General features: G+C 41.0%; 2 protein-coding genes across 2 annotated transcripts; one reads left to right on the top strand and one right to left on the bottom strand.

Moving 5' to 3' along the window:
- The first annotated feature begins 3,910 nt into the window (after positions 1–3,910).
- On the top strand, positions 3,911–8,710 carry LOC106604892 (ADP-ribosylation factor-like protein 3). The gene is made up of 6 exons (XM_014200008.3): positions 3,911–4,147; positions 5,551–5,697; positions 7,120–7,236; positions 7,481–7,531; positions 7,764–7,949; positions 8,165–8,710. The coding sequence occupies exons 1-6, from the start codon at positions 4,130–4,132 to the stop codon at positions 8,210–8,212; spliced, it is 567 nt and encodes a 188-aa protein (XP_014055483.1). The 5' UTR covers positions 3,911–4,129; the 3' UTR covers positions 8,213–8,710.
- Positions 8,711–10,622: 1,912 nt separating this feature from the next.
- On the bottom strand, positions 10,623–11,355 carry LOC106604893 (profilin-3). Its single transcript, XM_014200009.1, has one exon. It carries the CDS (start codon positions 11,239–11,241, stop codon positions 10,822–10,824), a length of 420 nt encoding a protein of 139 aa, XP_014055484.1. The 5' UTR covers positions 11,242–11,355; the 3' UTR covers positions 10,623–10,821.
- Between the last annotated feature and the right edge of the window lie 1,876 nt (positions 11,356–13,231).

Genomic DNA, 13,231 nt, shown 5'->3' with positions numbered 1-13,231 from the left:
TTGATGAAGCCAATGACAGATGTGGTGTACTCCTCAATGCCATTGGAGGAATCCCGGAACATATTCCAGTCTGTGCTAGCAAAACAGATCATAACTGGATCAGTCGATGTCAAGGTATTTATTTTTAGTTACTATTCACAAAATGAGCCTGGTGTGAAAGGGACAAAAAAAATGACATGTTCAATAGAATTCCTGAATTGCAATAACACCCTGTGTTAATTCCTCTGTCTCCCACTGGGCTGTCGCTCTGTCGCTCTGTCTGTCCCTCTGTGCTGTCCCTCTGTCTGTCAGACCTGACAGCGGTGATCATTGTGATCTGTGGTGTGTCTGCGGTGGTGCTGGTCCTGGCCCTGGGCATGGGCATCAAGCTCATGCTGCAGAAGGACTTTGGTGAGTGATTCACAACAAGAGAAACAATGAATAAAACAACCGTAAATGTGTAACTTTGCATGTGACGAAAGCTCTTTCGCTCTCTCTCCATCGCTGTCTCTCTCTATATATATATATATTTATCTTTTGTCTCTCTACAGCGAAGACCAAGACCAGGATGCAGCAGAATACTCAGAACCTACAGAACACCGCCAACACAACAGAGTAGGGTTTCCTTTTTTCCAAAAACCTACCCATTTTCTTCCTGAGAAAATTGCAAGCTTTTCCCGGGCATCCATGTATTCCCGTTAAAACAGGAAAGGCTTTTTAAAAGAATATAATGTGAGCAAAAAAAATCTGATTCACTGTAAATGGAGAAACATACACACGTGTCTAACTGTTTCTTGCTCTATTTGTTGCAATTTAAAGGTCCAGTGCAGACGTTTTTATCTCAATATCAAATCATTTCTGGGTAACAATTAAGTACCTTACTGTGATTACTTTAAATTAAAATGGTAAAAAGATTTTTAAAAAATGTGCTTCTTACCAAAGAGCATTTTGCTAGGACTGTCTGGGACTGGCCTGAGTGGTGAGGGGAAACTGAACATGTTCTGTTATTGGCAGAGAGGTTTGGAACTCTCTTTCTTATTGGTCTATTAACTAATTTACCGCCTCCAAAACTTTCAAAACTTTTCACAAATTCACAGTATTATTCCAAACTCTAGGAAATCACGTTTTTCACTGCACTAGGCCTTAAATCAACATAAAGTTCCCTCAAAATCACCACACTATTTCGTTGATGTTGCCTAGTTTTAATGTAGGTCTATGAAGCACTGTTGGCCAACTGATAAAATATTGTTACAGCCTAGTGAAAATTACGGTCATAACCATGTCATAATATGTCATAACAGCTGACATAACTTGTCGTTACCTGTTATAATATGGTCATAACACTGTCGTGACACTTATATTTCGGCCTGTTGTGACATATATTGCGTTATTTTATGGCTGGTTATTATGACACCTAGATAAGAGTGTCAAAACCCACAAAACCGACCACACAAGGCAAAACATTCCATTACACCATAGCCTACATGTCTACAATATGTTTATGTTATATTTCTTTGTTGAAATTGACCATATTAAATGAGCATTGTAATGGAGCACACGTTGATGTCAGACATACACCTACCTCAATGCTCTCTTGCTGATGACTGGGATGAATGCAGGAGCAGATTTCAGGAACAGGACAAGACACCCTGTTTTTGACTGATGAAATAAGGGCCTATCTGTCTTGTATTTGATATTTGATATTTGTTAGCATTCCCATTAGCCGCTGCAAAAGCATCAGCTACTCTTCTTGGGATCCACATGAAACATGACATAATACATAGTATTATTACATTATTAGTCAAGGACTGAACTACATACATATAAAATGTAACACATAGCCTACATTCCAGTACATACACACAATATCTAGGACTAATACATACTACAGTGCAAATTACAATTCAATATATGTAAAATGTCTGTGTCTCTTCACAGTCCCCTTTGTGCAGTAAGGTGATCTATTAATCTGGTTCTATTGTGAGCTTGAGCTATATGATTAAGATGGTCATAATGCTTCTTGACAGTGTCATAAAGTGTATTTTGTTAGTCCATGTAAAGTGACTCAGGGAGGTCATAAGGCTTCATGACAGTGAGTATAAAGTGTATTTTCTTTAAGTTATTTAAAATATGATAAAAAAGACATGACTGTAAAGAATTCATTACAACGACAACAACAAACAACGAACAAACTTTTTTTTAAAAAGGAAACATCTTGGCAGGGAAAAAACGAATAAATGTACGTTTTAACACCCTTATGTAGGTGTCATAACCAGCCATAAAATAACGCAATATATGTCACAATATATGTCACAACAGCTGTAAATATATGGGTCATGACAGTGTTATGATCAGTGTTATGACAGGTTATGACAAGTTATGTCAGCCGTTATGACATATTATGACATGGTTATGACCGAGTCATGACGTGTTATGACACTGGGTGTCAAGTGTTACCAAAATTACATTAGTCTTAGTCTACCTTTGACTGAAAGATGTCAGCCAGCTTTTTGGTCCTTTTCTCTCTCCTTACACCTGGCTATCAGAGGAATTTGTGACATTTGGGCTGTTTGCACTTTATGATACCTTTGGCACAACATATCCAATTCACAGCGAAACAAACAAATAAGCAAATAGTAGCGGAGATTCAGAACCGTTGATCACAAACAACATGGAACAAATGTTGCAAATGTCCATTTCCTTGAGCACTTGTGTGGACACAATGTAGGGTTGTCAGCTGTTTTGTTAACAGTGAGTAGCCACAATTGATATTTCCAGCCTCTGCCAGTGCAGCTTGGTCGGGAAATCTCATAACACCAGTTACAGGTATTAAACACTACACAACAGAAGTATTTGGCTACTGACCTGGCCAAGAGAAACATACATACCCATTCAGTTTTCACTTGTTTATGCATCTGTATCTGTGCATGTAGTAGACTTTACTTTGAGTCAGAAAACAAAAGTTAAGTCCTCAAACAAACCTGGATATTTCTGTCTGTCTCATTCCAGACTTTCAAAGTACTTTAAAAAAGGAATAACAATGTTTATTTTCTTGTAAATATATTAAATTCCAGCCTAGATTATTTTCACCCGCCACAACTATTTCTAATATGTGTGTTTGTTCCATCACTTGTGAGAAATTGCATTCCATTTAATAAACAAGTAAAGAATTGAAAATATGGCTATCAGAGTTTTCTAACTAAGTGTGTATATGTGTCTGTGTGTCTGTGCGTGTGTGTGTGCGTGTGTGCGTGTGTGTAAGAGGTCTGGCCAGGCCAGGGCGGCTCTATTGTGTAACCAGGCGACGGGCTCTTAGCAACCAGATTAGCCACTCCTACTGCACAGCGTCTCCATTCAGTGGAGTAAAAGCACCAAGAAATGCTGTAATCCTCTCTCGGGCCTATTCCATGTAATCCTACTGCCTGCATATAGGGACACTGTGTGTGCTCTCTTTATTTATATGGGTTTTGGTGTGAGTGTGAATACTGTATGTGTTTGTGCGCGGGAAGAGAGAACAGTGGGTATGTGTTTGCAGTACCATATGGTAGTCAGGCTTAATTTTGTGTGTGTGTGTGTGTGTGTGTGTGTGTGTGTGTGTGTGTGTGTGTGTGTGTGTGTGTGTGTGTGTGTGTGTGTGTGTGTGTGTGTGTGTGTGTGTGTGTGTGTGTGTGTGTGTGTGTGCGTGTGCGTGCGTGCGTGCGTGCGTGCGTGCGTGGTGGAGTGTCAGTAAGTCTGTTTCTTCAGTTTCCTCACTAGCAGGTGGCTCAGAGATAATCCAAGTAAAGCTCCAAGTGGGGATGGAGGGATGGAGGGAGGGAGGGAGAGGGGGTTGAGGGTGACTGTGGACAGAAGACGAGGGCTAATTCCGGTCTCCTAATCCTAGTCCCAAACCCCCCTCCCCCTCTTTGACTTTTCTTCTTCGCCTACCCAACAGTGCTGAGCAAGCTAATGTAGGGAGACAACTCGCCGACCGTCACACACACACTTAGTCATACACACAGGGTTTTTAAAGAGGAAGAGGCAAAAGCAGGTGCCTTGTTTTCACCCTAACTAACAGGTGACCTATCCTGGATAGCAGTTAGCGTACCTGTTGGGTTTAGCAGAGAATGTAGCTGCAGCCTATCGGCTACACCACACAACACACACCATCATGGGAGAAGCTACAAAGGTACGTGGCCTAATATGGAGGCTTCTATGGCTCGTCGTTTGTGTGACCGATGGGAAATAATTGGAGTGTTCTCTTGATATGAGTGAGCTCCACAAGAGTGTTAGCAAATTATTTTGTAATGAATGTTTTATCTCATCTGTATATATAACTCAACAAATTGGGTTCTGGTTGGTAAAAATGTTCACTGGTTGAATAAGTGGAACAGGCCTTAACTGAACATTTCATTGTATATGTAATGTTACAAGTAAAAGTGCTCATTGTCAGGAAAGAGTCTCTTACTAGTAATGTTGGTAAATGTTCTTTGTGTGTGGTTGTCCTTGTTGGGTGTGTTTTATGTGTGTGTGTTTGTGGTATTCTTTTCAGTAGTCAGAGAGTGTGTTTGTGCAACAAGCATTAATCTGATTATATCAGTCAGTAGGCTATTACATTAATGGGGCCGAAATAAACGCTACTGCTTTTCTAAATGAAGTGGCAGATTAAAGCTTACACAGGAGAGATAGGGAAAGAGAGGAAGAGAGAGAGAGAGAGAGACATTGTGAGAGCGAGCAAGAGGGATAGATAGAAAGGGAGGGCGAGAAAAGGAGTCGTCGTGCTGTAAGTCAACTGTTTCAAAGAGACGAGGCTTTGACAACATGCCCTCATTTCTTAGGTCAGGGGCTTACTGAGGTTCTAAACATACAGTGTGTGTCATAACAAGGTGTTTATTGTACTGAACCCTACTGGGGGGAAAAAATGCAATTTGGTTTCTGTAGATTGTCTCATAAACCTCACAGCATGTCATTAAGTGAATGGAAATGATCTGAATGGGAATGTTGCCAGTCATTCCCGAGTGGCGCAGTGGTCTAAGGCATTGCATCTCAGTGCAAGAGGCGTCACTACAGTCCCTGGTTTGATTCCAGGGTGTGTCACATCTGGCCGTGATTGGGGGTCCCATAGGGCGGCGCACAATTGGCCCAGCGTCGTCCAGGTTTGGCCAGGGTAGGCCATCATTGTAAATAAGAATTTGTTCTTAACTGACTTGCCTAGTTAAACAAAGGTTAAATCATTTAAAAATCCCTCCATCCGTGTACTTCCTGTTTTCTCCCTCTGATGATTATGTAAATGATGTGGGGCATGCTCTACTTGTGGCCAACAGAAAGGGAGCTACTAGGGCCTACTCATGCAATCAGAATATACAAAACCTGAAGTTATTTTGTCATCAGCTACAAATCGGATGGATGGATGAATGGATGCATGCATACATTTCATTCAACACCTTGAAATTGATATGATCACATTATAATAAATTGTAGATTTTCCATAGTCAAGTGTGTTGGGATTGTTATGTTATGGTAAATGAACTATAGTGTCAAGCAGTAATAAAATTAACAGAATTTTACTCAATTGTACTATTTCTTCCTCAGGGCTTGCTCTCGGTCCTTCAGAAGTTGAAAGGGACCACAGAGAGTGTGGAGCTGAGGATAGTTCTACTGGGTCTGGATAATGCAGGCAAGACCACCCTACTGAAGAGCCTCGCCTCAGAAGACATCAACACTATCACACCCACACAGGTCAGAGGCCATCACACACAGACATACACACAGACATACACACAGACATACAATGCACACACACACACACACACACACACACACACACACACACACACACACACACACACACACACACACACACACACACACACACACACACACACACACACACACACACACACACACACACACACACACACACACACACACACACAACTATGTCTTACTATACTTGTGAGGACTTTCTGGGGACCAACAGTTGATTCCCATTCCAAATCCTATTTTCCCTAAACCTAAACTTAACCCCTAACCCTAAACCTAACCTTAACCCTAATTCTAAACCTAACCCCTAAGCCTAAAATAGCATTTTTACAGGTGAGGACCAGCAAAACTTTTCTTGTGAGGACTTCTGGTACTCACAAGTATAGTAAATTCAAAAGGCACTCGCACATCTGAGCAATCTTTTTGCAGGTGCATTGGCAACAGTTGAACAAGATGAAGGAAAAAGGAAACTGTACACTGCTCTTGATAGTATCACTGATATTTAATAAGCTTACGTATCGGCCTCACGGCCTTCGTCAGAGCTAGTAAAATGCGTACACACACCGATACACACTCTCTCTCTCCCCCCACTCTCTCTCCCTCTCTCTCTCGCTCTCTCTTGCTCTCCCAGCATGTAAGACACCATCACATTCACACATATACACAGCTATAGCATTACACCACACTTGCACTTGTCTTTTCCTACCACCACTGATTTTGCTGATAGCAGCTTTACTGAGAAGAAATGCACTTACCATGACTGTGATATTTGGTTGTCTCACCTAGCTATCTTAAGATAAATATACTGCCTGTAAGTCGCTCTGGATAAAAGTGTCTGCTAAATTACTCAAATGTGATGTAAATGTACTATCACATCACCCTGAACAAAACATCACATCACCCTGACACAGACAAAAGAGAATGACTCCAATGTTGCCGTAGCCTCTGGGACCAGGGTTAGAAATAAGGTAAAGGAAAGGTGAAAGAGCAGGGTGGACTTCAGTGAGAAAGCAGGACGGTAAGGATTGGCTCAGCAGGTAGCATGCAGGTAGCATGAGGCTGAGGCCTGTCTCTACTAAGGGATCATGTTGTTACACAACCTCTCACTGCTGAGCCAGATAGAGGCAGTGTTATGAAAAAGGCTGCGGCCCATGTCAGGACAACACTTCCTCTTAGACATGAAAAGCACAACCCTGGTTGAGCAAAGTTGTTGTTGTCCTTTGTTCACGGGTCTATGTTTAACTGTCTGGTTACTTGAGATCACAGTGATGAATGGTGGGCTTGACTTGACTTTATTTAATCATTTTAGCTGCTAGCTGGGTAGAGGTCCTCAACAACAGCTCTCTAATGAAATGCCCTGTCATACAGTACTAACCCATGGTTTGTGTTTGATACAAGGGCTTTAACATTAAGAGTGTGGCCTCACATGGCATGAAGCTGAACGTATGGGATATCGGAGGACAGAGGAAGATCCGTCCCTTCTGGAAAAAATACCTTGAAAACACAGACTTACTGGTGAGCACCTAACAGGGTCATTCAGATCTACTGCATTCTGTCTCATGATCCTCATGTTGTGATCAATGGTAGCTCATTAAGGTAAGGAGAACAACTATGCCCAACAATCCCATGATATGAATGCTGTGGGTCTAGAGGATTGCACGTAGTAAATATGTAATGGCTATGGCGAAATGATACTTTTGATCACTATGTGTATCCTGGATCTTTTAGATGTTGATAGTTAATTATTTTCGACTTCCAGATCTATGTCATAGACAGCGCAGACAAGAAGCGGTTTGAGGAGACGGGACTGGTAAGCATGGCACACCTCATAGCTGTAATAGCTGTCTGTAATAGCTATCTAGCTGATGTGATTACATTCACAGCCTTATCTCATTGATTACAGCCCCATCTCATTGTCTGATTATGTCTCTTTACATAATTGTCACTGATCTGTATCTGTGCGTTGAGTTGTCTTTCTTGCTCTCTCTCCTGCTCTCTCTCTCTTGCTCCCTCTCTCTCTCTCTCTCTCTCTCTCTCTTTAGGAGCTGGAAGAGCTGATCGATGAGGAGAACTTAAAGGGTGTGCCAGTGCTCATCTTTGCCAATAAGCAGGACCTGGCCACAGCCTCACCCGCCAGTGAGATCGCTGAGGGACTCAACCTGCACACGTACCGGGACCGCCAGTGGCAGATCCAGGCCTGCTCAGCAGTATCCGGGGAGGGAGTACAGGTCAGTACTGTTAAAGTGGAATTAGACCAAACGATTGACTGGTTGAGGTGCATAATAGTTAGAATCAGGAAATCAATATATTCTTCCTGAAGGTTTGTGTAGCACTAATCAGAATGACCGAAAACACCTGAACATGTACCAAAATGTCCCTGCTGATGAGATTTGAATTTAACCATATTTTCCTCCTCACTCTGCTCTGTTTTCGATCACCACAGGATGGCATGAACTGGATTTGCAACAACATTGTAAATAAGAAGAAATAAACTACCAGCCCTACTGTATCAATCCTCATTTTCACCAGAGAGAAACATACCCAAATATTGTATTTTTACACTGTCTGGTTATTTTATTACTGCAATGTGTGTGTGTGAGATATTATTTTAAATGGGGCTCCAATGAAAGAAGAATATTTGCCCTAGAATTTTAAGGAATGTTTTTTTTTATATATTTACAAATATGCCCTATGTGAATATGCTGTAATAAAATGATCAAATCTACTTAAATTAGCATTATGTCCATATCCTGTAATTTCTGTTTTACCACGTCTGGAAGCTTCAAGTGAAGCTCTCCAAGTGGAGAGTCTCTGTGTTTTCTTATTTATAACATTACACAATGAGAGAATTGACATAAAGATGTAATCATTTTGTTTGAGTCAGTCAGTTCGGTAAACACCAGAGTAGCGTATGTGTAAAGTATGTGTGTGATGTACAAGTATTTGTGTTTTGAGATTGAGATTTTTTACATTAAATGCGTTAGTCATATTTGCTTCTCAGTCTATTTGGTTTCAAACCCTTGGTCAAGTGGTACAGTATAAGCATCAAAATCATATTCAATCACTCCTGCGCATGGAACACCTCAGAGTTTTTAAAGGCCCAGTGCAGTCAAAAACATGATTTGCCTATGTCTAATATATACAGTTGAAGTCGGAAGTTTACATACATCTTAGCCAAATACATTTAAACTCAGTTTTTCACAATTCCTGACATTTAATCCTAGTAAAAATTCCCTGTCTTAGGTCAGTTAGGATCAACACTTTATTTTAAGAATGTGAAATGTCAGAATAATAGTTGAGAGAATGATTTATTTCAGCTTTTATTTCTTTCATTACATTCCCAGAGGGTCAGAAGTTTACATACACTAAATTAGCATTTGGTAGCATTGCCTTTAAATTGTTTCACTTGGGTCAAACGTTTCCAGTTGCGTTCCACAAGCTTCTCACAATAAGTTGGGTAGATTGTGGCCCATTCCTCCTGACAGAGCTGGTGTAACTGAGTCAGGTTTGTAGGCCTCCTTGCTCACACACTCTTTTTCAGTTCTGCCCACAAATTTTCTATAGGAATTGAGGTCAGGGCTTTGTGATGGCCATTCCAATACCTCGACTTTGTTGTCCTTAAGCCATTTTGCCACAACTTTGGAAGTATGCTTGGGGTCATTGTCCATTTGGAAGACTAATTTACGACCAAGCTTTAACTTCCTGACTGTTGTCTTGAGATGTTGCTTCAATATATCAACATAATTTTCCGACCTCATGATGCCATCTATTTTGTGAAGTGCACCAGTCCCTTCTGCAGCAAAGCACCCCCACAACATGATGCTGCCACCCCCGTGCTTTACGGTTGGGATGGTGTTCTTCGGCTTGCAAGCCTCCCCCTTTTTCCTCCAAACATAACAATGGTCATTATTGCCAAACAGTTTTATTTTTGTTTCATCAAACCAGAGGACATTTCTCCAAAAAGTACGATCTTTGTCCCCATGTGCAGTTGCAAATTGTAGTCTGGCTTTTTTATGGCAGTTTTGGAGCAGTGGCTTCTTCCTTGCTGAGCGGCCTTTCAGGTTCTGTCGATATAGGACTCGTTTTACTGTGGATACAGATACTTTTTTAGCTGTTTCCTCCAGCATCCTCACAAGGTCCTTTGCTGTTGTTCTGGAATTGATTTGCCCTTTTCGCACCAATGTACATTTATCTCTAAGAGACAGAACACGTCTCCTTCCTGAGCGGTATGATGGCTGCGTGGTCCCATGGTGTTTATACTTGCGTACTATTGTTTGTACAGATGAACGTGGTACCTTCAGGCACTTGAAAATTGCTCCCAAGGATGACCCAGACTTGTGGAGGTCTACAATTTTTTTTCTGAGGTCTTGGCTGATTTCTTTTGATTTTCCCATGATGTCAAGCAAAGAGGCACTAAGTTTGAATGTAGGCCTTGAAATACATCCACAGGTACACCTCCAATTGACTCAAATGATGTCAATTAGCCTATCAGACACTTCTAAAGCCAGACATAATTTTCTGGAATTTTCTAAGCTGTTTAAAGGCACAGTCAACTTCGTGTATGTAAACTTCTGATCCACTGGCATTGTGATACAGTGAATTACAAGTGAAATAATCCGTCTGTAAATAATTGTTGGAAAAATTACTTGTATCATGCACAAAGTAGATGTCCTAACCGACTTGCCAAAACTATTATTTGTTAACAAGAAATTTGTGGAGTGGTTGAAAAACGAGTTTTAATGACTCCAACCTAAGTGTATGTAAACTTCCGACTTCAACTGTATTTCCACACTATGAGGTTGGAATAATACTGTGAAATTGATAAAATTATCATAATGCCATTTTAATGTAACAGCTGCATGAAAATACCACCTGAAATATCAGCTTGTTTTGGTGGGATGTAGTTTTGGCCTGCCTGGTGACATCGACATCGCCATTTTAATTGAAATCAATCAAAGTACGGTATTTAGTTGTTCCCCTTAATTTATTTGATATTGAGATAAAACGGCTGCATCGGCCCTTTAAAGAAAGATATTTTGAAGGCAGGAAAGCCCATCCACTGCCTCCTGATATAGGGGTTCAGTATATGGATGGAGATTGTCACACACCCCTCTCGCGGAGGTACTTGGCCATGTCACACACCTTCTTGTTGACTATCCCGCCATGCACCCCTCGTTTTCCCATCACAAACACCAGAGCCTTGGTCGTCAGGGCAACCGTGAGAGCCAAACTCTCGCTGCCTTTGGTCCGGATGTCAATGAATAGGATCTCTGTCTCAGGACCTGTCATATGGTCTCGTATCACTGCCATCTTCCGACCTCCAACGCTGACCCCCTCCTGCAGGAGACTTCCTCTGTCTTTGCCCACCAGAGCCTCCACTTCTGGTGGGCAGATGGCAGCCAGAACACCTCCAGGCTTGGAGGCCCACACGGCCTTGTTGTCGTACAGGCCAACGATGGCTACGTCCTCCACAAACTTCTCCTTCAGAGTGGCTTTGATATAGTCCCTCCACTCTGCCATCTTTGTTCAATCAAGCAGCAGACAGATGGGTTGTTTGTTGACAGTTGTTTTGACTGTTCAGCTGTATCTGGCTTGACAGTGTTGACAGTTCAAAGCAAAGCTTGATTGCTAGCAAAATGTCTAATTCTGTGTTACCATAGCAATGGAATCTTTTGATAAAGGAATTTCCATAGCAACTTGTATGCAGATCAAAGCCTACAGCTAATGAAAGATGCTGTGGCTGACTAATATCTATTTTTGCAACAACATCATCCTTGGCCACATGGTGCTGAAGCCAACCTGTGTGGCCAACAGATGGCAGTATTGGAGAGGATGAAAATAAAGTCATGCTTCTGTGATTTGAACCATTGATATGCAGGGAGAGACTTTGGTTGTGACACATAATCAGAAGCTGAACCATCACAAGATTAGCCTCTTAAATCATGTGTGAAGCCTGGCAAGCCTTCATGGTGATGACTCCGTAGGAGATGCAAAAATACCTCATCACCTGTTCCCTACCCTACACAGTCCTCTAGTCTAAGCTTCATCCCACATCAATTTATTGAACAGTCCATTCTACTATGTGAAAGTGGGTTTTACTTAATTTGAAGGGAGATGGGTAGAACTATATTTCCAGTCTGCCTTCTCCAAATTGTGGTGATTGTGTTGTGTACAGAAGAGAGACAGGTTTTGATTTGAACGTTTCGGCCTACTGTTGGTGACTCGGCATGATTATTTTCCCCAATATGTGTTCGAATGGTGGATGATGTCAAGCCTCTTAGCAAGGAATGGTTGTCATGATAACCTTCCCTGTTGGCCCCTTCACTTCATCCATGTCCTTCTTTCTCAACATGCTGAAGCCAAGACTGTCTAACTGTTAAGATGTTTGAAGCCACAGATGCATGTAGAATAACAAACACTCTCCCAACTGAGCTGCCACCAACGCGAAGGAGGCAAAACTTTAACTTTGCGGGAGTATTGAAACACATCATAATGAGATGTTTTGAAACATTACATGGTGTGTTGTAACACCACTTAATCAAGTGTTGTGCAACACCTTGCCAGGGACTGGGAGCACTACCGGAAAGGTTGAAAACATTATTTTAGTGTTTCGAGTTCTGTTTACGGCAGAATTAGATACCTTCACTTTTGGAGTCGTTTCCTCTTTCTAAAGCTTCTTAACACTATAATGGTGTTTCAAATCCTGTCCAGTGCAGAATTAGATCACTTCTTCAGGAGTATTTTCATATTTAACACTGATTTATGTATCTGATCACTTGCCAGTTTAACCCGTTTTGGCAGGCATTGTTGAGTACAGTGCTCAATCCACCATCAGAGATGTTATAGCCAGCACTGCAGGATACTGTATTTGCCTCTACCATTAAAAGCTGGATATGTAGGAATGGGTCATCTCATCATTGAACGTCATTTTGCCTGATTGTTTTGATATCCATTCAACATGATCCATTACACCTCATAATAACCCACTGGGCACATGACGTCATTTCAACGTGGATAATTGGGTAATATTTGGTTGAGACGTTGATCAATGAGATTACAACTTAAATTCACCAAGTCAAAAAGAGTTTATTTTCCATGTAGATTCCATGCCACAATACATTGACAAATGACATAGAAAAATTGTTGATTCAACAAGTGTGTGCCCAGTGGGAAGCTGCTTAATACTAATATATAATAAAAGTATACTTTTCTTTTTTTAAACAACATTGTGTAAAAGTCTAAAAATGTGAATTACCCACAATCCTCTAAAAAACAGAGCCACGTGGCAAAATAGGAAGTGCAAGAAGCTTAAAACCAGACTTCCAATGAGTTCAAGCACAACATTTTCTCAATCTTTGGTTATCCTTATTAAAGATACTTACATTTTGAGCAACATATTATGTCAGATTTCATCTGAATTGTTTGGGTAAAATGAAATGAGCAAATCATTGAAACGGCTTGCATTCATTTTTATTAAGTATATTTTGGTTGTTTATTTTTTGGGTCAATT

Source organism: Salmo salar, chromosome 05 (assembly GCF_965601325.2).
Source record: "Salmo salar chromosome 05, fSalSal1, whole genome shotgun sequence".
Classification (NCBI taxonomy): domain Eukaryota; kingdom Metazoa; phylum Chordata; class Actinopteri; order Salmoniformes; family Salmonidae; genus Salmo; species Salmo salar.
The sequence above is the reverse complement of the archived record's forward strand: the minus strand, read 5'-3'. Positions and strand labels throughout refer to the sequence as shown.